General features: G+C 50.2%; 1 protein-coding gene across 2 annotated transcripts; it reads right to left on the reverse strand.

Annotated features, from left to right (window-relative positions):
• Nucleotides 1-317: 317 nt before the first annotated feature.
• CHST10 (carbohydrate sulfotransferase 10) lies at nucleotides 318-21,919 on the reverse strand. Of its 2 annotated transcripts, none has more exons than XM_061431671.1 (7): nucleotides 21,638-21,919; nucleotides 19,541-19,607; nucleotides 12,552-12,683; nucleotides 7,024-7,115; nucleotides 6,014-6,233; nucleotides 3,401-3,506; nucleotides 318-2,186 (listed from the first exon to the last, which is right to left on the reverse strand). In XM_061431671.1, exons 3-7 carry the CDS (start codon nucleotides 12,661-12,663, stop codon nucleotides 1,649-1,651), a joined length of 1,068 nt encoding a protein of 355 aa, XP_061287655.1. In that variant the 5' UTR covers nucleotides 12,664-12,683; nucleotides 19,541-19,607; nucleotides 21,638-21,919; the 3' UTR covers nucleotides 318-1,648. The 2 variants fall into 2 exon arrangements, with proteins under 2 accessions (XP_061287655.1, XP_061287656.1); XM_061431672.1 differs by lacking the exon at nucleotides 21,638-21,919 and adding an exon at nucleotides 13,815-13,922.
• Between the last annotated feature and the right edge of the window lie 2,522 nt (nucleotides 21,920-24,441).

The raw sequence follows: 24,441 nt of genomic DNA on the forward strand, positions 1-24,441 counted from the left end.
CCCTGGAGAAGGAAATGGCAACCCACTCCAGTATTCTTGACGGAGAAATCCCATGGACAGAGGAACCTGGCAGGCTGGTACGTGGGGTTGCAAAAGGGTCAGATACGCCTTAGCAACTCAACAACAATCATTCTGTGCATCAGGCGTGAGACAATTCCAACAAGACTTTGCTAAAACTTGATAGAAAAATGGTGCTGCAGCCTCTGCAGGTGACAGGGCACCTCGTGGTCAGCGCTGCGGGCGGGCGCATGCCCCTCACTGTTGCCAGCCCTCGGGACACAGTCAGGGCGGCACCTCCCTGGGAGCCACACCGCACATCAGGTTGGCACGTGTTTTTTATTTCATGTTACTTTCACATTTACAAACTCAGGAAGTCACACTGAGAAAGGGACAGCGGGGGCTGCCTGGAGGAAGAGTTGGGCTCCAGAGCCCTGTGCGGCCTGGTTGGACACTTGGGACTTTCTGCAGGGAGACCGTCCCAGACCTCGAGGGGCCACACTGTCGGACGGCACAGGAAGTGGTTAGTGTGGCCCGCTGCTCCTCAGTGCCTGGAAGATGCGTTACGTGGGCTGCCTCAGCCCAGGGTTTTATTGCTGGTGAATTTGATTATCCAACTTGGGTCAGGATGATGGCATCATCAGAAGTGGGCCTGGTGGGACACGTTTTGCTGAGATGAAAGGAGACTAAAATGTGTACAGTGCACTGATCTGGCGATGCTGGCATGCTGCCTGTGCCTGCCTTCAGCCCCCAGGGGGGACTGGTCCTGGAGGAGATGGGTGAAGACCTCTGTGCCCACCCACGCGAGTCCATCAGCAACAAGAGGCAGACAGCCACTGGGAAGGATGTGCCCAAGTCCAGGGCGGCCTGACTTCTGGCACCTGGCCAGCCCTGCCTCTCCCCAGGCCACGCTCCCCTTAAGGCCTCCAAAGAGGCTCCCTTCCTCGGTGGGAAGAATGGACACTCCCCTCACTTCCCAAAACTGGATCTCTTGGACTGAATGAGAGAATCATTTGGCAGGTAAAGGTGTGGAAATCTGGCCGAGGAGCACACAGCCTGTATTCTGAAAAGGTGAGCAGCTGAGGAACACCCTTGGGTCATTCCTGAACTTCTCGGGAACTAGAGAGCCATGGAGAGAAGGGTTTGCCTCTGCAATGACAGCGGCGGCTGAGATGAGAGCCAGAAGAGTGACTTTATCACTCAGATCTGATCCTGTCTCCGGCCCTGGGATGTCTGCAGGGTACCGGCTTGTCCACCTCTCTTCAAAGTGCTGGGTGCCATGCCTGCTGTCCCCTGGGGACAGTCAGGACTGCCCTGCCCTGCAGGTGTCTGACAACTGAGGGAGATGATCAAGACCGTCTGATCCCCCCCACTGCTCTGTTTGACTGCAAGTGTTTAATGCTCTCCCCACTACCCTGGGGAGAGCAGAGGCTCGGTGGCACTGGAGGGTGGGGGCCAGGACCCTCCATGCACCTTATATGCAGACTACTTCGTAACTGTCAGGGTCCAGCTTAACTGGGCAAGATGCACCCTGGTCCTCAGGGAGTGGCAGTCTTCAAGAGGAGTGAGATGAAGAAGTCATTTCTGTGCCTGAGCTCCACCTGGTTAGCCTCTGGTCTAACGAAGATATCTGAACTCATGGTCCTACACATTAGTTTAGCAAAAACTCTGGTTTCTGGTACCCAAAGAGCTTAAAGTCCCCCTCAAACCGCGCATACAGGCGCCGGATGTCTCGTTTGCTGATGCCCAGGAAGTACTGCTCGACCTTGGTTCTGTTGTACGCAGTGATGCCCAGGGGGATGGTGGGGTAGGCCACCAGGTGGTCGATGCCCGCCTCTCTGAGGATGTATGGGGCGTCGTCCTCCAGGGTCTCGTGGTGCCCGACAACGCTGTACGTGATCTCACAGGGTGCGCACAGCTCCACGTACGTCACCCAGTGGATGATGTGGTCCCCGAACTGGAGATCCAGCCACCTGTGGTTGGGGTCACCCAGGTAGCGCACAAAATCCTCAAACTGGATGCCCCGGGTCTCCGTCCGGTTCCTCCTGTACTTTCTGATGATGCCGGGGGCGATCTCGTGCCTGTACCAAGGCTCAAAGCGGGGGTTGTGGACAAACTTATCCTTAAACGCAGAGATCAGTCTCTCGAAAGGATCTCTTACGATAAAAAACTTGAAGTATGTTTTCAAGCTAAGGAAAAAAATGGAAGATAAAGAAGAGGTTAACTCAATGCTGCTGGTGGTGCTAGATATGGGTTGTGAGGTGGGGAAGAGTGAAGCGTGATGGCTGGAGCAACGGCAGCCACCAGGCTGGGCCCTGTGCCAAAGACACTGCACACAGTTCTTACTTAATTCATGCAGCCACCCTTGGAGGCAGACCCTCTTGTTAACCTATTACCCCATATTAACTTCAGGAATGTTTTCAAAAGTTTTGTTTTGGGGCAGAAAACCAAAAGAGTAGAAAGCTGCTTGATCAAGTGAGGAACAGCTGAAGCCGGAGGAAGTGAGTGACTCTAAGGGCGCCCCTTTAAAAACTCAATTCAAAATTGCCAGGGGAAGGAAAAATGGGGGGTGGGGGGAGATAAGAGAAAATGGGGAGTCCCCAGGCTCCAGCTGGCAGGAAGAGGGTCTGGGGAGCTGCCAGAGGGGGCGGTGGTGCCCAGGGGTACCTGTGTGAAGAGCCAGTAATGACAATCACAGAGTGACGATGACACTGCTGTGACCCCAGGCACCCCCCAGGCCAGGGACCCTCTCAGCGCTCTCATAAAAGCCCCACAAGACCAATGCTGAGGGGGGTGACAGGACCACCTGCCCCCAGGAAGGTCTCTGATTTGGCATTTGGCATTTCTGAGGCTGTACAAGCTGCAAAGAGTGAACAACCAGAGCCGGAAGCAATGGAAGTGAAGCAGCTGAAAAGCAAGGGAGCTCAAAGACCATTCGGTGCCCTGACACTGGCTGGCATACTGTGCGCTTGTTCCTTTTAAACCTCGTCTTTTGGGGCCATTTCACAGCTCTCAAGAGAACTGTCCAGTCAGCTAAGGAATCTTCCCCATGCCAGTCTCCATCCTGGCTGTGGTCAGCGAGGCTGGTCTCGCTCTACCTCTGCTGGGTCTAGCCCACCCGGCCACTCATCAGGGGACTGCTGCCCCAGAGGCCCACGCAGCACCGCAGGAGAAAATGAGAAACGAACTGGGGTCTACCTGTAAGCCAAACCCCTTTCTTACGAAACGAAGGTCATGCTCAGAAAGAAACCCATAAAACATTACCAAAGCCCCCTCCCCACCCCCCTCCCCACCCTCCCCTCCCCATCCCCCAGCCCCTCCCCACCCTCCTCCTCCCCACCCCTCCCCATCCCCCAGCCCCTCCCCATCCCCCTACCCCTCCCCACCCCTGCCCCACTCCTACCGCTTCTGGATCTCGGCCTCGCTGAAGGAGGAGAGGCGTGGGAGGCCGTTCTTCTCGTGGTCATGCACCACGTTTTCAGGGATCTCCTCAATGGAAGGGAAAGCTCCTGGGAAGCAAACAGGGGGTGGGGTTGGGGGAGGTGTGTTGGTCTGGTCGCCTCTTAAGTTGGCCACTGCTGCCCTTAAAGAGAGATGCCCATCTCAGAATGCAGGTCCACACTCCCCACAAACCATCCCCCTGTATCCATGTTTAGGTCTCAACTCCGAACTTCAACTGCTCCTGTGGCAGGGTGAGACTGAAGAGAAGCTTTTGGTGATCCAGGAGCCAACGGGAGGAAACGGAGGAGTCAGGCAGAGGGAGTTAGGCCTACAGGCAGGAGCACCTGAATGAGGCTCAATCTGCCGTGTACGAAAGCTCACGGCCTGCAAGCAGGATGCCTGAAACCTGAACACTTCCTGTCCTCTGAAACCGCAAACATCAAAGAAGCAGGACCAGGAAGCACCGGCTGATCTGCTCCATCGCTCCCAGCACCAGAGCACCCGGGGCTAAGAGGCTTCTAGGCAACCTCACAGCACCCCAGGCTGGCAAGTGGCCAGCATGTTTGGTGCTGGATCAGTCAGCCTGATGCTCGGCGGGTGAAGTGATACAGATGAAGCAGGGCTCGGGGAGGACAAGGAGCATCAGAGGAGGCAGGGTGGGACCAAGAGCCACAGTGCTGGATGCAGGCTGCCGAATGGAACCCGGGGGGCTCCTCCGAGGGGTGGGGGGTTGGGTAGGTGTTCACTCATTTCTCAACTCAGGCAAATGGAAATAACGTGTTAGTGTGCTGGGGTGCTAGTCAAGGCCTCACCACTCTTCACATCCACCTGTGTGTTAATCCATCCCTGTTAGACTCCGGGTCTGGCAGGGAAGGGTCTCTGCTGGGCCTTCAAAGCAGGGGCTGCAGTCTCTGCAGAATATTTAAGCCCTGATCCAGAACCCCGTGCTAAGCACTGAGAATGGACGGTTGTACACAAGCAGGATGTCCCATCCACTCCCAAGGGGCTGACCTAAGGGCCAGCTCTGAGGATTTGCACCTGGACCTGCTCTGGTACTTGTCGCCTTGCAGGTGCGTCCAGGGACAACAGAAGGCAGCCTCAGGACTGTCGCCTCCTACTCTGCCAAGTCGCTTCAGTCCTGACTCTTTGTGACCCCACGGACTGCAGCCCGCCAGGCTCCTCTGTCCATGGGACTCTCCAGGCAAGAACACTGCAGTGGGTTGCCATGCCCTCCTCCAGGGGATCTTCCCAACCCAGGGATGGAATCCATGTCTCTTCTGTCTCCTGCACTGGCAGGCGGGTTCGTTACCACCGTGCCACTTGGGAAGCCCATACACGCCCTGGCAAACTGCTCCTGTTTGTGTCCTGCTCTCATCAACAGATGCTTCTTCTTCAAAGACAAACGCTTCATACTGTGGCAGCAAATGTGTGAGACTTTGGTACATTTGTTGTTTTAAATCTGATCTGTAACCTCATTCTCCAATGTTAAAAGCCAACGTACTGTCAGATTACTCCAGAAGCACGTGGATGACCACCAGGAGATAAAGCAAGTGTCTGCTCTCCTTCCCCAATCAGCCAGTGAAAAGGTCAAATAACACACCAGCTCTGACCACTGCCTCTGAGAGCAGCAGTAGGCCCAGGGGGCAGGGGGATGCAGACCCCAGGCCCACATCCCATGGGGCTCCACGGTCTGATTCTTGACTCGGGAGTCACACTGCTGTCCATTATGATTATTTTTCTTTTGAAGCTGAATTTAATAGACCCTGTAATTATCGTGGGTCGGTTCAGAGTAACTAGAGTTTAAACAAACAAACACAGCATCTGAAAACAGTGTTAAGGAATCGAAACATGCAGAGCATGAGGGCACTTGCCAGTGATTTAATTTGCTCCCAAGTAAACACTACATTTCCTGAAGCAAGTCAATTAAATTCGCTGAACATGGCTGCTTGTTATAAGATGGGGTTGACTGCGGGTGGGGAGACCCCCAGACCCACTGGCAGGGGTCACCCCACCCGGGGCACTGGCTGTGGGTCCTTCTCTGCACGGGAGAGCAGCTGTGAGGGCAGCTGCCAGGAGACTCGGTGAGTATAGAGCCTTGACCTCCTAAGACAGAGCAAGAGACTCATAAGAATCAATGCGGTGACTCTGAAGGGAAGAAAAGGGATGAACCTGGGAGGCGGGGTGGCAGGCAGAATTGGAGGGAGCCGGAAGGCCCTGATGGTGGGTGTGGACTGCCTGGGTGAACCTGCCGATACATAATGTGAGACAGGAAGAGGAAAAACACCAGGGAACTTCCGGGTGGTCTAGTGGTTAAGAGTGTCTTAACTCTTAACTTAACTTAAGAGGAGTCTTAACTCCTCACTTCCACTGCAGGGGCACGGGTTCAAGGCCTGGTTAGAGAACTGAGATCCCACATGCCGCACAGCGTGGCCATGAAAAGGCAAATCAGCAGCGAGCTGTCTGTGAGTTGCCGGCCCTCCCAGGTCTCCCTGGCTGCCCTCCCCAGCCCCGCCGACCCCCTCCCCTCTGACCCTGAGGTCCGGGTGGGATGGGTCTCACCCAGCGCTGCACACACCATTCAGCACAATGAGCACTTTCTTCCACTGGGTGTTGCCCACTTTGGGGGTCTGGCAGAAGAGAATCTTGTGCTTGTCGCAGACGAAGATCCGGTCGAGGACAAACTTGGAGACGGCGGTGTGCGACAGGTTCCTCAGAGCATCCTCCCTGCACACGTTCCTCATGAGCTCCAGGCGCTGCGCGTACACCAGGGGCTCAACCAGCATCTTCCCCGTCGGCTGCAGGAACAAGGTGGAACGGGCACCAGGGCATCGTGAGTGCCTATGGGAGGAGCCCTGCCCTGCCCTCGTGCCAGGCGTTAACTTGCGGAGGCCGGGGCCGCCCGGCAGAAACAGCTGGACAGCAGGTGCAAGTTTCAGGGGCCCGGGGTTCAGGCTGTGGATGTGCCAGACCGCCGAGCAGCCAGAGGCCACTGACCCCGTCTCTCCTCAACCTCAGCCTGGACAACCCAAGGGGCGGGTGGGCTGTCTGTCCGCCTGGCACTGTGCTGACCGCACGAGGGCCCCTGATGCCCTGGCAAAGGCAGGGTCCTCGTCATTCAGGAATTTTAGGGAGGCCAGCTCTCTCCCTTGCTCCCCACCTCCACGTAACCTGAGTGTGAGCATGTGAGCCACATCTAAGGACCCGCTGTCTACACAGATGGTGGCTGTTTAAGATAATCTGGTACACTGGTGTATCTGGTTTATTAATTTAAGAAAATGCCTTAGGCCACTCAGGATGGGTTTTTCAAAGGCAGGAGCCATCATTCCACCTCCTCAGTGCTGAGCACACAATTTTGCTTCTCTGAAATGCAGCCTGAGACATGTGGAAGGCAATGCCTGGCAGTCGCATCAGGGTACCAGAAGTTTAGCTGCCGTGAGCAGGTAATGGAACTCACAAGCCCTGGTTCTGTTCTAAGGAGTCCAATGATGGGAGACCCCCTTGGGGCTGTAGGGGAGAGCAGATGAGAGGGAGACGCTCTGGGAAGAACGGGCAGGGGGGTCAGTGCCGGGGCCTGGCCATGCTCACCTTCAGCTCCTCAGGGAAGTGTGTCTCTCCTGGCAACCTCCCTGCGTCGGGCACGGCAGTCAGGAAGAGAAACTCCTGCTTGGCGCTATAGGCTAGGAGACAGAGAGGTTAAAACGTCTTCCCGTGCAGGGGCAGACTCACAGAGCAGTGCCACAGCCCAGAGACCCCAGAAACAGCCCCAAACAAACACTTCCAAGCGATGGCTGACAAGGCGACAAGGAGCATCTTCTTAACAATGGATCCAAGGACCTGGACACCCCCAAGCACAAAAGGAGCATCTCCTCAAACCTTGGTCTTTATTCAAGAACAAACTCAAAATGGATCAGCATTTAAACGTGAAACATAAAACTAGAAAAGTTCTTTAAAAAGCATACATGTATATCTTTGGAAAAATTGATAAACTGTACCTCATCAAAACTTAAAACTTCTTCTCTGCAAAAGACCCTGTGAAGAGGATGGAAAGACAAGCTACAGACTGAGAGAAAGTATCTGCAAATCACACATCCGACCGAGCACTGGGATCTAGAATAAAGAAGTCTCAAATCACAGCAAAAAATGCAAACCATCCAATTAGAAAGTGGGCAAAACAGGAACAGACATTTCACGGAAGAGGCTCTGCAATGGTAGATGAACACAGGAGAGGATGTTCAGCGTCACGAGCCATCAGGCAAATGCAAATGCAAACCACAGTGAGACACCGTGACACCTACCAAAATGCCTAAAACAAAAAAGCGAAAACCCAAATGCTAGTGAGGATGCAGAAAAATGCAAAAAGGTGCAGCACCTCTTAAAAACTAAGTCTTCAACCACTGTATGACCCACTCATAGGCATTTATCCCAGAGAAATAAAAAGTTATGTCACAGAAAACCTATACATGGGCCTTCCCTGGTGGTCCAGTGGATAAGAACCGCCTGCCAATGCAGGGGACACAGGTTACATCCCTGGTCGGGGGAGATCCCACGTGAGACGGAGCAAATAAGCCCACGCCCCGCAACTAGTGAGGGCGTGCTCTAGAGCCTGTGAGCCATAACTACTGAAGCCTGGGTGCCTAGAGCCCGTGCTCAGCAATGAGAGAAGCCGCTGCGATGAGAAGCCTGCTCACTGCGACAGAGCAGCCCCTGACCGCAGCAACCAGAGAAAACCTACACGCAGCAACCAAAATCAAGCACGACCAAAACAAAATACTTACATGCACATGTTCACAGCAGTTTTATTTATAACAGCCCCAAACAGAAACAACTCAGCTCTCCTTTAACACCTGAGTGGTTAATCAAAGACTGGTACATCCAAACCATGGAATACTGCTTAGCGCTAAAAAGGAATGAACTACTGATACACACAATAAGCTAGATGAATTTCCAGGTAACCATGGTGAATTAAGTCAATCGCAAAAGGTCGCATATACAACATTCTTGAGAGGACAAGATTATGGACAGGAGAAGAGATTAGTGGTTACCAAGGCCGGGGTGGTGGTGGGGAGAGGGGCTGGGGGTTGGGGACAGAGGAGTGGCTATAAAAGGACAACTAAAGGAATCTTTGTGGTGATGAAGATGCTCTGCATCCTTGTCAATACCCCACCTGTGACTCTGCACTATGGTTTTGCAACGCGTCACCTCCAAGCAAAAGAAAAAAGGGTATAAAGGACCCTCTGTCTTACGTACTTACAACGGTGAGGGACACTAGTGATCTCAAAATTAAAGGTTTAATTAGACAAAATTCAAGTCAGCAGTCAGGTTAGTGCTCACACGTTATTTTTGAAGCTTATGGGAATTGATGATTTCCCTGGTGGCACAGTGGTAAAGAACCTGCCTGCCAATGCAGGAGACATGGGTCCAATCCCTGAATCGGGAAGATCCTCTGGAGAAGGAAATGTCAACCCACTCCAGTATTCTTGCCTGGAAAATCCAACAGAGAAGCCTGGTGGGCTACAGTCCACAGGTTGCAAAGAGTCGGACACGACTGAGTGACTATACAACATGGGAATTGATATTCAACTAGAGGAAGTCTTACGAAATGCTAGAGCACAGTAATCATTTGCAACAAACTGATTTGGGGGAAATCTTTGGGTAGAATTTGAAGAAAATTTTCAAATCTCTACAATCAAAGAAACATTTGTTTTCAAAATTTTGCAAAGCCTAAATACAGAATTAGAATGAAAAAAGTAGTTATCAAAAAAAGCACAGAAATCAGCCTAATAGAGCATAAGCAAAGGCACATTTCACTTTTGTTATAAACATCAAAACCTACTCCTCTTGGGTCATTACCACCAACACTCTGCAGGCTTCACTGCGGTCCCTACTTCAGTCTGGCTGTTTAACTGCACCCCCAACTCTCCGCCTCACCCCCCATTCCCCATCTCCCACTCCCCAGCCAGCCCCACTGAGGACAGGCACCAGCCTGACATCCTCCCTGCCCAGAGGGGAGAAACCCACCCTCCTGGAACCCCACCAATGATAATAACCCATCTCCCACCCCTCACGCCTCTGAGCTCTCCGACTCCAGTAGAAATCTTGGCCACACACCTACGTGAATCCCGAGGAAACTGTTTCTTCCTCTCTCCTGCGTTCGAGTTGAAATGCAGCTCGAACCAGAGCTGTGCACAGGAGCCACTCTGCACCTGCTGTGAGGCCAGGGACGGTATGAAGACAGAGAGGCAGTGCCCTGGGCCACCAGGCTCTGAAAGGCACCCAGAGGGCCAGGAGGCCAGCGTCCGCCCTCCCCATCCTCCTCAGCCTCATCCCCAAGCACCCACGTGCTCAGGGGGACGTCACCTCCCACTCAGGCCCGGTCATCTCACGTGCCCACGTCTGTGGGCCGCACAGCAACGCTCGGCTCTGCCACGGGCCACGTGGGTTCCTAGGAACCTAAGCCTCCTCGGTGACATTCTAGATGTAAGGTGTAGTCTGAATTCTAAACAACTGACTTACTAGTGAATTTCTGAAAAGTGTCTACTTCACACACTCAACAGCATCGAGAATGACCTTGGTAGCTACAGGGCAGCTCACCTGCCAGCCACACACACCAGCCAGCCATCCACCAATTCTTAACAGCTTCTTTTACTGTGAGCTCCTGGTATTTGCTCCCCAACTTTCCTCAAGCCCAATTCAACTAGATTCTAATAAAACCTACAGCACAACTTAATGTCTGGTTCTGCTTTTCAGTTGCTCTGCCCACAACTGTTTATTTTCACTGGATGCCCGCTGTTACCACTGTGGCCAAAGATCACAGCCCTCCCCAACCCTCAGGGGCAAGGCACCAGTGCCAGGCCCAAGGGTGATCAATAGGTATGACCAGGCGTCAGAACATAAGAGCTCACTCTCCTTAGAGGCGTCATCGTATTTGCTTTACAGAACGTCCCGACGTTTGCCGGGTGCAGTGCTGCCTTGTTTTTCTAGATGTGACCAATCCCTTATCCCCTGACCTCTCTGTGTGTCCAGCTGCCCAGGGTACCCGCTGCATCACACGCCGGATAGACGGCATGCCAGACGTCGCGTCATGGGTTCTGCCCTTAAGCGGCTGGCAGCTGAGCTGAGGCAGAAAATTGGAAGAAGCGGCCAAACAGAAGCAAGAAAATCAGCATCTACGCCTACCTGCCAGATTCACACGGATGTCGCTTCTGAGTTCAAGTGTCCACATACCATGCCGTCAATTTTCCACCCTGAATGGGATTTATTTCCCTAGGACAAAGGCTAGTTCTAAACAGCACTGAAGTCTGTTAACCACACTGAGTCACTGCCACAAACGTTACTGTGGCTTCACTGCTGAGCCAAAGAGGGACGCACGCGCGCACACACACATATACACGCGCACATGCACACACACACGCGCACATGCACACACACACACACACACACACACGGCTTTAAACCACAACTCAAGACAAACGTGCTCTTCCTATCCACCGGGTGGTAGGGAAGTCATTAAGAATAGGGAGGTACAGGACTTCCCTGGTGGCGCAGTGGGTAAAAATCTGCCTGCCAGTGCAGGAGACACGGGTTTGACACCCCCCTCCCCCGTCCAGGAAGAGCCCACGTGCCGTGGAGCAACTAAGCCCTTGTGCGACAACCTGTGAAGCCCGCATGCCCTAGAGTAACAAGGGAGACCACCCCAGCAAACGGCAGCCTCTGCTGGCAACTAGAGAAAAACCTGCAAAGCAAGGGAGACCCAGCACAAAACAAACGATTAAAAATAGAACAGGGAAGCCAGAAGCAAGCCCCTTCATCCGCTGACTGGGAAGCTGGGACAAAGCTCACCTCGCAGAGGACAGAGCTGGAAGGAGCCGCCCGTGGAGTCCGAGCACACTGGCTCCCTGAACGCTGGGCCAGGGATCGGCACCCACTTTGCACAGGCGGGCTTCACCGCACAGGACACCCCTGCACGTCAGTGACCCCCTGGTGATGCCAGCTCACAGTGCGCTCCTGGGTCAAGAGCAAAAACACTGAACGCGAGAGAAATAAACTCCAACCCAGGACAGAAACCGCCAGCTGAGAACAGCACTGGGGGCTAATTCCGGTGCCTCCTTCTCTCGCCTGCCCGTCTGCCTTCCCACCTTGCGCCTGTACAGGGAGGATGGAGGCGGGGTAGGGCGTCGGGCAGCCTCTGCACAGTCGGGGCAGCCCAGGGGGGCTCTCCAGGGCGAGCAGGGCCCGGAGCCCGCTGGCCACACTGCCGGCACAGGCTGTGCAGTGCACGGTGGGAATCAGGGAAACAACCATGGGATCTTTTTCTACTTCCCTTCCCTAAGGGCCACACCTGCACGTAGACATGTCAGATCCTGCGTAGAATAAACATACCCTGCAATTCCTGTCAGGCTGCTGTCCCCAGGCCAGTCTACTGCTGCTCATGGGCCCTTCCTGGGGGCCTGGCCTCCCACCATCCATGAAGGAGCTGTCGCCTTGGGGTTCAAATGACCGTCCGCGTAGCTCCTCAGTCACACCCAGCACCTCCTCACAGGTCACTTTCAGGGCCTCACTGTGCTAGGGTTGGGTTTGGAGCTGTCAGAGAAGCAGGACGCTCACTTCGCAGAGAAAAACAGTAAGGCCCATGCAATGGACAAGGGCGTGAACCAGACACAGCTCTTCAAAGACTGGGTTGGGTCCTCTTAACATGTCCTCATCTGACATCGAGTCAACGGGAGTTAAAAATCCCAGCACACATCTATTTACACCAACTTCCTTCTGGAGCCCTGAAGGTGACCTTCAAACACGCCGCCCCCAGCAGGCAGCATCTCACCAGGACACTAAGCAGGGCTGGTCCCCAAACCCGGAGCCTGAGAGAAGGACACCGAAGAACCCTCTAAGGAAAGTGCGTCCCCCTGCCCCTAGGGGAGGGAGGTGACGGGCGAGGACCCCTTCGTCCCTGTCCACCTCCCGTCTCGAGCCTCGGCACATCACTTGGACACAACAACCTCCTTCTGGCGTGAGAGTCCTTTGATTCAATGTTACTGCTCATTCGGGCAGGTACTCAGGAGCAGTATCACTGCAAGGTCTGAATTCACCAAATCCATTCCACGAGGTGGCGCACCTACCGTCAGGATCTTTGAAGGTCAGCGTGATGAACTTGCTGGCCACCATGAACATGAGAATCACCCAAAAGCACGCGGCCAACAGAAGCCACTGGTGGTGCATGTTGTCAAACATCAGCCATTCAGCGATTCTTCCTGGAAAACACAAGCCAAATGGCCCTGCTGCTTACACACAAATCAGTTACGCCAAAGACAATAAAAAGAACAGGCAATTTCAGTTAACAGCCTCGATACAAATGTTTTAAAATTTTTTTCTACTGATACCATGGGTATTTGAACTTGGTAACATTATATTTTTAATTACTAACAATTCATAAAGTTGATGGGTTTCCCAGGTGGTGCTAGCAGTAAAAGATCCGCCTGCCAATGCACGAGACGCAAGAGATACACGTTTGATCCCTGGGTCAGGAAGATCCCCCAAGAAGGACATGGCAACACACTCCAGTATTCCTGCGTGGGAAATCCCATGGACAGAGGAGCCTGGCAGGCTACAGTCCATGACTTTGCAGAGTCGGGTATGATTGTGCAGGCGTGCAATATAAAGTTCATAATAAATCAAATTTTAATGGAAGGAGCCATTTCTATTTGGTTTTAGAACACATGATAAGCCTTTACTCATGCAGTTGAGCCTGCTGACTCTTTCTGGCCCAGGCACCTACCAATGCCTGGAAGCCAGGGCATGAGGGCGCTCACTTTGGCCTGGACTTTTGCTGTAGCCAATTCTAAGAAGGCAGACAACCATCCTGAGGAAATTCCAAGCAGGTTGTGTTTATTTATTTTTGTTTAATTTAAATTTATTAATTTTAATTGGAGGCTAGTTACTTTGTAATATTGTATTGGTTTTGCCATACATCAACATGAATCCGCCACGGATGTACACGTGTTACCCATCCAGAACCCCCCTCCCACCTCCTTCCCCATATCATCCCTCTGGGTCATCCCAGTTGCACCAGCCCCAAACATCCTGTTGACAAACTTCAGCCACACTGACAGAAATGAAGCGTGGTGCATGCATGCTCGGTCATGTCCGACTCTTTTGCGACCCCACAAGGCTCCTGTGTCCATGGGATTTCCCAGACAAGAAAACTGGAGTGGGTTGCCAATCCCTTCTCCAGGGGATCTTCTCGACCCAGGGTTAAACTTGCATCTCCTGCATTGGCAGGTGGATTCTTTATCACTAGTGCCACCTGGGAAACCCTGTAGAGATGTAGAGAATCTCTGGAACCCTAGAAATGAACTCTGGAGCGTCTAGCTCCATGCACTTGCCTGCCAGGGCCTAGGAGGAGCCTTGGGGGTGGGCGTTTCTCATGTTATCGCCACCTGGGAGCGATGTGGGGCACTTGGGTCCTCAGTGGTCACATGAGCCACACGCTGCTGCGGGGGACACAGAAGAACTGGAAGCTGCACTCAATTCTTGGCAAGAGAGACAAAAAAGTCTCTTTATTCACATGTCACCTTTAACACAGGACTTCTTGAAGCCAGACCCAGCCACATAGAGAGACCACACTAGGCTGGGTTAGTTTCCGTCAGCTGACAGGCCCGTTCATCACTCCGGGGCAGCAGGGAGATGTTCTGTTCCACATAGACCGTCTTCCAATCGTAGACGACTTCAGAAAGCCTGTGTGCGCTAGTAGACCGAGCTCACCACGGCCCGGGTGTCAGCTCTCCACCTGTCTCCACGACAGATCCCTGCCTCCTAGACCTCACCGCAACTCTGAATTCCCACCCCCAAGGGCCTCTCCAGCTTATGAGAGGGGCTCCCCCCGGCCACCTGGCCTGCATCTGTACCTTCACCGTCAAGTCCCCACAAAGCAGGTGCATTGTTTTCCTGGAGTCCCCTGGTAGAAACAGAGGGGGGATAATGGAAACAGTGACAGACTTTATTTTCTTGGGCTCCAAAACCACCATGGGTGGTGACTGCAGCCTTGAAATTTAAAAACGCTTGCTCCTTGGGAAAAAAAACTTATGACAAACCTAGACAGCATATAAAAACCAGAAATGTCACTTTGCCTACAGAAGTCCAAATAGTCAAAGCTATGGTTTTTCTAGTAATCATGTATGGATGTGAGAGTCGGACCATAAAGAAGGCTAAGTGCTGAAGAATTGATGCTTTCAAACTGTGGTGCTGGAGAAGACTCTTGAGAGTCCCACGGACAGCAAGGAGATCAAACTAGTCCATCCTAAAGGAAATCAACCCTGAATATTCATTGGAAGGACTGATGCTAAAGCTGAAGCTCCAAAACTTTGGCCACCTGATGTGAAGAGCTGACTCATTAGAAAAGATCCTGATGCTGGGAAAGATTGAGGGCAGGAGGATCAGGGAGCAAACGAGAATGAGATGGTTGGAAGGTATCACCAAATCAATGGACATGAGTTTGGGCAAATTCCCAGAGACAGTGAAGGACAGGGAAGCCTGGCTGCTGCAGTCCATGGGGTCACAAAGAGTCAGACACAACTACACGACTGAACAGCCACTTAGCACAGCTGCCAGGTTAAACAGATAATCACACAAGATGCTCCAGGAAGTTTCAATTTCAGATTAAACACTAAATTTCCAGTTAAACTCCTCTGTCCATAGGATTCTCCAGGCAAGAATACTGGAGTGGGTAGCCCTTCCCTTCTCCAGGGGGATCTTCCCAACCCAGGAATCGAACCCAGGTCTCCTGCATTGCAGGCAGATTCTTTACTATCTGAGCCACCAGGGAAGCCCCAATTTTTCAGTACTTTAGTATAAATATGCCCCTGATATTGCATGGGACACACTTAATACTTTAAAAAGTTACTTGCTGTTTCTCTGAATTTCCAGTTTACCAGGGTGTCCTGCGTTTTCTCTGGCACCACCCAACAAGAGGAACGCGCTCCCTCTCTGACCTCCTCAAGCAGCTGGTCTATCTCCACAGGGTCTTCCTGTCCCCTCCTGCCACTCCTCCTCTGGGACCTCCCAGCACACAGCCCTGGAAGGTCCCACCACTCGCCAGCTCTGGGACTCGCAAGGTCATTCACCCTCCCTAAGCTGTAGCTTCCCATCTCTGAGACAAGGCCCTCCTCCTTCCAGGATGGTCACAAGGATTAGCTAAGAAACTGCACCAAAAGGACCAGCTGCCCAGGAGCAGACCCTCTAAGAACAGAAACTGGCCAGTCCCTCGACATCCTTTGTGACCTTCCTATTTAATTTCCACATATCCAGAAAGGTGGCTCAGTGGTAAAGAACTGCCTGCCAATGCAGGAGACTCGGGTTCAATCCCTGAATCAGGAAGACCCCTGGAGGAAGAAATGGCAATCCACTCCAGTAGTCTTGCCTGGAGAATCCCAGGGGCAGAGGAGCCTGGTGGGCTACAGTCCACGGGGTCACAAAGGGCCGGACACGATGAGGGACTGAACAATAAAGGAGATGCAGACTCGGAGAGCAGACTCTGGGGCAGGGCCAGGGGCAGCGGAGGGTGGGATGAATGGAGCGAGCAGCGTGGAAACACACACACTACCACATGTAAAATAGATAGCCAGGGGGATTTGCCGTATGACTCAGGGAGCTCAAACTGGGGCTCCGTGACAGGCTAGAGGGGTGTGGAGCAGTGGGAGATGGGAGGGGACATATGTATACCTATGGCTAATTCACGTTAACGTATGGTAGAAACTAACAGATTACTGTAAACCAGTTATCCTTCAATTAAAAATAAATAAGTAAAAAAAAAAAGCTACAGCAACGTCCTGGGCCCCAAGAACATCTGAGCCAAGACCATGCAGACCTGTGGCGAAGGATGCAGGCCAACCAGCGAGGACAAACCTGGGCGAACCATCATGTGGGATTCGCAAGCATCTGATGAAGCTCAACGAAGGATTAAAGAGGTTTGCTGTTGTTCAGTCAGTAAGCTGTGTCCGATTCTTTGTGACCACATGGACTGCAGTACCCCAGGCTTCCTTGACCTTCACTGTCTCCCGGAGTTTGCTCAATCCCATGTCCATTGAGTTGGTGATGCCATCCAACCATCTCATCCTCTGTCACCTCCTTCTCCTCTTTCCCTCAATCTTTCCCAGCATCACGGTCTTTTCCAATGAGTCAGCGCTTCACATCAGGTGGCCAATCAGTATTAGTCCTTCTAATGAATATTCCAGGGTTGATTTCCTTTAGGTCTGAGTGGTTTAGTGAAAACAAAGACCTCCATGACATATATACACTACCATGCATAAAACAGATAGCAGCTGTATAGCACAGGGGGCTCAGCTCAGTGCTCTGTGACAATCTAGAAGGGAGGGAGGTCCAAGAGGGAGGGGATATATGTATACGTATGGCTGATTCATGTTGTTTTGCAGCAGAAACCAACACAACATTGTAACACAATTATTCTCCAATTAAAAATAAATAAAAGTGATAAATACCAAAAAAAGACCTCCATCACTCTTCCCATTTACTCCTGTTTTAGCCTTCCCAGCTATAGATAACTAGCCCCTGTAGAATTCTGGGATGACCTTGGACAAATCAGCATAATTTGCCCCATTTTTTTTAAACAAAAAGAAAGTCATTCCAAATTCCCATAGTCCCAGCTCCTCTCGGCCTGCCCACCACCTGCAGTGTTTCCTCGAATGCACAAACTCCCCACGGCTCTGCTTCCTGTCCAAGAGCGATGGGCTCAAGGCTCACCATTTCTGTCTGCAGAGAGGCTGGGGCCTGACCCCACACACAGTCCTCTCCTCGCCCCCGAAGTCAGGGGACAAATGGCCTTTCAAAAGCCGGACACTTTCTGTATTTAACTCTCCTTTGTTCAAGGAGCCAAGACAGCTCCCAAGGCACCTCCTGCAGATAACAGAGGTGAGTTTGAGTGTGCACCCCAGTGAAGGAAGGGGCGGCCCAGCTGTCTGTAGCGCCTCCCTACTTCAGACCATCATGTGGGATTTGCAAGCACCAAGGTGTCAGGCCAGGAGGCCAGCTCTTTGAAAACCCATAGGGCAGAGGTGGAGGATAAAGAATGATGGACAGATGGGGAAAGCAGGGCCAAGGATGCAGGAAGGTCACTAAACATGCAAGAAATATTAACCTGTTTCTCTCTTTCTCAGTGAAGAGGATGCAGGAAGGTCACTAAACATGCAAGAAGTATTAACCTGTTTCTCTCTCTCTCAGTGAAGAGGAACACGTGACACATCCGTAGTAACTAACAATGCCTCTGCGCTATTACCAACTCTGGCGCAAATCCTCCCTGCCTTGCACTTTCAAAAAGATGCTGTCTGAAAGCATCCGTTTTTTCAGCTGCCGGTGGCTCCCCACACACCCCATCTGAGCTGTCATCCAAAAGCAGTCTCTCTGAATTTGTGCTAAAGAATCTGACTCTCCCTTCCTCCTACCATCTAATTCTACTTGTTTTTTTCCTAGTTCTACTTTTACTACACACAATCACTCAACCTGTGGTAAATAAGCCCATTTAACTTTCTAAAACAGTTAAAAATTTTTCAAAAGCTATTGCTCTAGTCAGGGCCGAGTATGCACACAGCAACAGATATATCTCAAAACCACGGTGCAAAGGGAATACAGCAAGAATGGAATGAGATATATGACACAGTGCCATTTACGTAAATTAAAGACACAGGCGCTGAAACCAAAAATACATGTTCTACGAAAACACAGAGAAAGAAAGAAAAGGATGACCTTTCCAGAGATTTCTTATGTGGGTGGGGTAGAGTAAATGAGCTTGAGGAAAGGGAATTAGAAAGGAATCTCCAAGTAAGCAAAATGAGAGAGGGGCCTTGGGGACATCAGAGACAGTAACCCAGGAGTTAGCACCCATTCAACTCCTTGAACGGGAAGGAGACAGAGGGATGGACAACTAGTCAGAGGAAGGAGATGAGGTTTAAAGAGACCACAAAACAGTTTTCCCCCAAATGTCATTCATTCAGTTACATTTACCAAGGGCTTACTCTGAGCCAGAAGCCATTCTAGGCTCTGGGAATCCAGCAACCAACCTACCCTGCTCTCTTGGTACTTTGTTCTAATAGAGGCAGACGGGACATAAACAGAGCCATTAATGTCCAAGATCACATAGGCGCTAAGTGACATGGTTAATAACACAGGAGGGTGAGGGATGAATGGGGACCTGGGAGGAGATTATGTTGAGAAGATGCTCAACAAAGGGAGGGGACCCATCACAGAGCACCTGGCAAGGAGCTCAGTCTGGGTCCAGAATCACCAGAGCAGCAAGGAGTGAACAAGAGGGCAGGGGAGTGGCCCAGATGAAGAGTCCTGTCCAAGGCCCTTTACTGAGATGGAAACTGACTCCTGGACCCTTGCTCCCATCATACGTGTACCCTGAGGAAAGCATTCCCTGTTCGGGGTTCAGTTTTTAAAACACCCATTCAAAACCTATCCAGACACTAAAGGAAATGTCACAAAAAGAATCTGGTCATGCACAATTTCCTGTCTCAGAATGATTGCTCATCCTTAGTGACCCGGAGGGAAACATGCTCTTCTCTCTGGCAGATGGAGAACCAACAAGAGGTGAAGACAGAGTCTCATTAATGATGATGACGAACAGCAAACACGTCTGCAGAGGCGCCGCAGGCCATGCACTGCTTTCTACAGATACTAACCTCATCTAATGCCCTGCCTAAGTTGTGTATATGCATGTGTGCATGCTCAGTTGCTAAGCTGTGTCCCACTCTTTTCAAACCCATGGACTGTAGCCCACCAAGCTCCTCTGTCCTCGGAATTTTCCGGGCAAGAATACTGGAGTGGGTTGCCATTTCCTCCTCCAGAGGATCTTCCCAACACAGGGATTGAAGCGGCGTCTCTTGCACTGGCAGGCAGATTATTCACTACCGTACAACCTGGGAAGCCCCTGCCTAAGAGGGCGCTCCTATTACCATTATGGTTAAGAATACATTTCTAAGAATACATGCACAAACTCCTGTTTACGAGTTTAAGCTTCTGAAAATCTCCATATGAGCAAGAATGGAAAATGCTATTATATGACATGGATTTCAGATAACTGGCGAGGGGTCCATACCTTCTGAGCCTGATCCACATTTCCTTGCAGTATCTGCTTTGCCTGAGGTTCTCGGCTCCTCCTGTAACTGTATGGGACAATTAAAAAAAAAAAAAACAAATAAGCACCATTACAAGTTACAAGATCAACTTGCCTTATACTTGGGAAACAGTTAACCAGTATTAACAGCTAACCACTTAGGTTATTCGAGGATATTTCGCATACCAGGTCTCTTACAGAGAGGGGTTATCTTTGGGGATGGCTTGGTAAATGAATAAATTATTCTAAATGTACCAAAAGAGCTAGCTGTTTAAAATATTCTTCCGTGTAATTTAGTATGAAAAGGAAATCATTTTTGGAGCAAAAATAATAAAACCCTATTATACCACTTTTATATGTTTGATATTGGGTAAAGGATTTCTGTATAAAATGATCAAATCTTTCAATGCAAGATTTTCGCTGGGTTTTGTATTTCTTCAAGCTTTAACGACCTGGCAAATTCTAGGCAAATGTCATAGCACGAATGAATAATTGGGAACAAGCCAAACTCATGCAGTTAGAGAGATTACAGATTTAATAAAGTGAGCTGGTAAAATAAACATCCAACTCACTGAAAACACAAGGCACCCAGCAGTCTGGGATGGTCAGAGAAGTCTAGCTATGCTTTCTCTTATGCTTATGAACTCAATATTAAAATGAAAAGCAATTTCATATTACAAAGATGGAAGGATTGAGCTTTATTGTCTCACATGCAGATTCCTCTAGACCTGTATCAAGACAAACTGCTCTCTTGGCTTCTGTAATCCTTCAGGCCCTTTCCTCTCATCCACCTTTCTCCCTTGTTTCTATTCTATCATATAACCTCAAACATTTGAAAAATGATCTAAATATAACTGAGAATTGCCCAGGATAGTAACGAATTCCTCCCTTTCTTTGTTCAGTTCTGCAAGAAGTCGTTTCCATTCCAGGGAAGAAGAGAATTTCTCTCTCAGGTATTTCTTGGAGATTCTTATTCTTGAGGGTCAAGAGCAAAGATGGAAAGATTTTTTTTTTTTCCATGCTGAAATTCCTATTTCAACCAAGATGAACTATGCCCTAATTATACAGGGGGAAAAAAAGAGAGAAGACCATTTCAGTCTTCGTGTCTCTTCTTAACCCAGCCAATGAAAAGAGTGAATAAGCCTGGAGCAGAGCTGCCTGGTTTTAAGAATATCTGAGATATTCTTCACTCTGACAGTGAAAACTGACCAGTGACCAACTCTTCAGGGCCCAAAGTCCCTTTGGGTGTTTCAGACAAAAAACCCCTTTGTGACGATCCTCGGGCTCAGCTAACCAGAACCTGGCTGTACCGTTTTCCACTCAGTGGCTGGCCCTTTCTCCTGCCTTTCGCAGACTTGGAAAGTAACAAGGCAGCTTTTGGAAGATCTGGTTCATCTTCCGGTCCAGACGTGCAGAAATGTATGCCTCCACCTCCAACTTCTGACAGGCCCCTCTTATGTCCAAATTTGAGCTGAGGGCACCCTGGAGCCTACCTGGCAGGACACACGTATTTCCAACCATCCTTTTCCCTCCTACCTACCAGTGCGAGCGTGCTCAGTCGCATCCGACTCTTTGCGACCCCATGGATTGAAGCCTGGCAGGCTCCTCTGGCCATGGAATTCTCCAAGCAAGAATTCCCTCCTCCAGGTCCACCCACCGCAGACGTGCTTAATTGTGCACTTAGAAAACTGCACATGGTCCTTCTTTCCTGGCCTCTCTCTCATCTCTGCATGCCCCCTGTGCCCAAGTGGAACATTTTCTTCCTCTTTCCGCTCCCAATGACAAATGCAAATTCTCAGGCAAGGATGAAAGAAGTAAACTATGGATCACCAAGGACCGGTGATGCCGCGACTACAGCATCCCCGGCAAAGACGCTGCCTTATTGCATAATTAACGTGTTGAAGGCTCTCCCCTTTCATTCCACGAACGAGGGAGGCCTCAAGTCGCCGAAACACACTGGGATGTCGCTGGCAAAGAGAAGCCGGTTCCCTCCGTTTTTCCGTCCAGCCAGGGTGGGGCGGGGGTCGAGGAACGTGACGCCCGCCACCACCCCCCGCTCTCGCGCGTCCCCGAGCTCACCCTCAGTGGAGCCGGAGCTGTCGCGGTCCTCGGGCCCTTCTGCGGCCTCGGGGGCTTAGTTCGGCTTGGGCCTCGCGGGCCTGGGGGCGAGGCGCGAGGGGCCCAGGCGTCCCGGGAGCGCGGGAACCCGGCCCGGAGGCCTGGGCGCCGCCACCGGCCCTCCCTGCCGGGAATGCGGCGGCGGCGGCGCCGGAAGGAGGAAGGCTTACTCGCGAAGCTCTCTCTGGAGGCGAGGCCGCCGCCGCCCCCGCGCCGGTCAGCGCCGTGCGCGCTCCTGGCCGGCTCTGCGCGCCCCCGCCGTCGTCCCCGCCGTGCGCGCGCCGCCGCGTCGACCAAGGGGAGGTGCAGGGAGGCGGGGCCAGAGACCCCAGTACCCGGCTCCGCGCCTGCCCTTGCGGCCGAGTTCCAGTCCCACACCAGCCCCCTCCCCAAAAGTCCACCAGAGTGTATCCCAGGAAATGACAGAGGGACGTGTGGCCAAACCTTATCCCACCAGGTCACCATCCATAAAACAGGTTGGGTGTTTGAGAACGAAAAAAAAAACCCCCAAAACTTGGAAAAATGAAAAAGAAAAAAAATCCAAAAGTGGAAAAAGGTAGAAGTGCTTGAGTTTGGGGTGCCTCCCAGCATTCCTAATCAGCCTGCCTGGTTAAAAAAGAAAGAAAAGGAAAAACACAGCCATCAACAGGACCTTTTCAACAGCCCTCCCCGCCCCCCCCCCTTGACTAACGGTCTGGAGGATGTCACCCCCTTGTCAAGGCATGCAAAAAAGTGAAAGTGTTAGTTGCTCAGTCGTGGCCCACTATTTGCTACCCCATGGACTGTAACCCACCAGGCTCCTCTGTCCATGGGATTCTCCAGGCAAGAATACTGGAGTGGGTAGCCATACCCTCCTCCAGGGTATCTTCCCGACCCAGTATAGGGGTTCATAAACAAGGCATAAAGACCAGGTCAGATTGCAGTCCGGTAGAGCTGTAACTTCTTAACCTGAGGAATGTGGTAAGGCTTGAGGTTTTAGGGAAATCCTTTTTAAGACTTTTGGTGAAGTAAGCCCCAAAGGTGATGAGAGTTTTATTGCACTAGAAAATGTAAAGCAGTTTTGTTTTGCTAAAACCTACTTGTATGTTAACTACCTAAATATATATATCTATTTAGTAAACAGGATAATATAGATATGTGTGTACACACATGCATGCACTTGGACACATAAACTTTTGTCAAGCTTTTCAGGAACCAGGTTTTTTGTTGTTAATTTTTTATTTACCCTGTTGATGTCTTCCTTAATGACTTAAATATTGATGGGGCTCAGTATTATCGAATTTCACTTTTAATGTGATCACTAACCACCCATGACTTAAAGATGGCAAGGGGGTTTAAGGGTGACTTGCTAGGTTTTTTTGACCACTTGTTCAGATATTTATTAAGCCCTTTCTTGGGGCAGTACGTTGACAAGAGACATTTGCTTTCTCCTTGAGGATTTGAATGGAAGCACATGCATGACAGAACCACAATAAATGAATTTGGAGCTTAGACATTACATTGAATAATATGCAGGGTTAAGGATCCAAGCTCTGGGAGTTAGAGTTTGTGGGTTCGAGTCTTTATTTCACCACAGAAAGCTCATGACCCTGTCAAGTTCTTCTGTCTCTCTGTGCTCCTCATTTCCTCATCTACAAAATGGGAATATTATCTAGTATTTACCCTGGAGTTTGATAGTAAAGAATAATAGAAATAAATGCATTTCAAGTACACAGCACATTTCTCCCCAGTAATAAACATTACAGTAGACATAAACTTTCATTATTTTGTTTACTTTTTATTGCATACCTAAGATGCTGTTCAAATAGTAAAAGATACAGTTCTTTCAAGAGGCTTATGCATTGGTGACTAAGGTAGCTGAATATTTTTGTTGGGGTTTTCTCAAATTATTCTAGTTCTTCTTTTTGTATCTATAAATGAACTTAAGGAAAGTATTAATTAGTATTCATTCTTTATAACAGCAGGGTATTTCCTAAAATAGCAATTCTCAGAATGTGATCTGTGGACCCCTGAAAGTCTCCAAGGTCCTTTTCGGGGATCTGCAATATCAAAACTACTTTCAAAATAATATGAGAACACTAGATGTCTTCACTATTTTTTTTAACATTTTCAAAACTGAAGTATAGTTCATTTATAAGGTTGTGTTAGTTTCAGGTGTATGGAAGAGTGATTCTGTTATATATGTATACCTGAATATATATATATGTGTATATATATATATATATATATATATATATACGTTCTTTTTCAGATTCTTTTCCATTACAGGTTATTATATGATATTGAATGTAGTTCTCTGTGCTATGCAGTAGATCCCTGTTATTTATCTATTTTATATATGTGCTCAGTTGCTCAGTCATGTGTGACTCTTTTGCTATCCCATGGACTGTAGCTGGCCAGGCTCCTCTGTCCATTGGATTTTCCAGGCAAGAATACTGGCATTCCCTCCTCCATTTTATGTATAGTAGTTTGTTAATCCCAATTTCCTAATTTATGCCTCCACTGCTATCCCCTTTGATAACCAGAAGTTTGTTTTCTATGTCTGTGAGTCTATTCCTGTTTTTTAAAATTTTATATCAGAGTATAGTTGATTAACAATATTGTGTTAGTTCAGGTGTACAGCAAAGTGATTCAGTTATACATATATATGTATCTATTCTTTTTCAAATTATTTTCCCATTTGGATTGTTACATAATATTGTTAGCAGAATTAACAGCAGAGTTCCCTGTGCTATACAGCAGGTCCTTGCTGGCTATCCATTTTA

This window comes from Bos javanicus, chromosome 11 (genome assembly GCF_032452875.1).
Source record: "Bos javanicus breed banteng chromosome 11, ARS-OSU_banteng_1.0, whole genome shotgun sequence".
Lineage (NCBI taxonomy): Eukaryota > Metazoa > Chordata > Mammalia > Artiodactyla > Bovidae > Bos > Bos javanicus.

Coding starts and splice junctions, on each gene's coding strand:
- CHST10 (XM_061431671.1), bottom strand. CDS start 12,663: ATGTTTGACAACATGCACCACCAGTGGCTTCTGTTGGCCGCGTGCTTT. Junction 7,116..12,551: donor GACCTTCAAAGATCCTGACG/GTAGGTGCGCCA, acceptor TCTGTCTCCTAG/CCTATAGCGCCAAGCAGGAG. Junction 6,234..7,023: donor ACTTCCCTGAGGAGCTGAAG/GTGAGCATGGCC, acceptor TTGTTCCTGCAG/CCGACGGGGAAGATGCTGGT.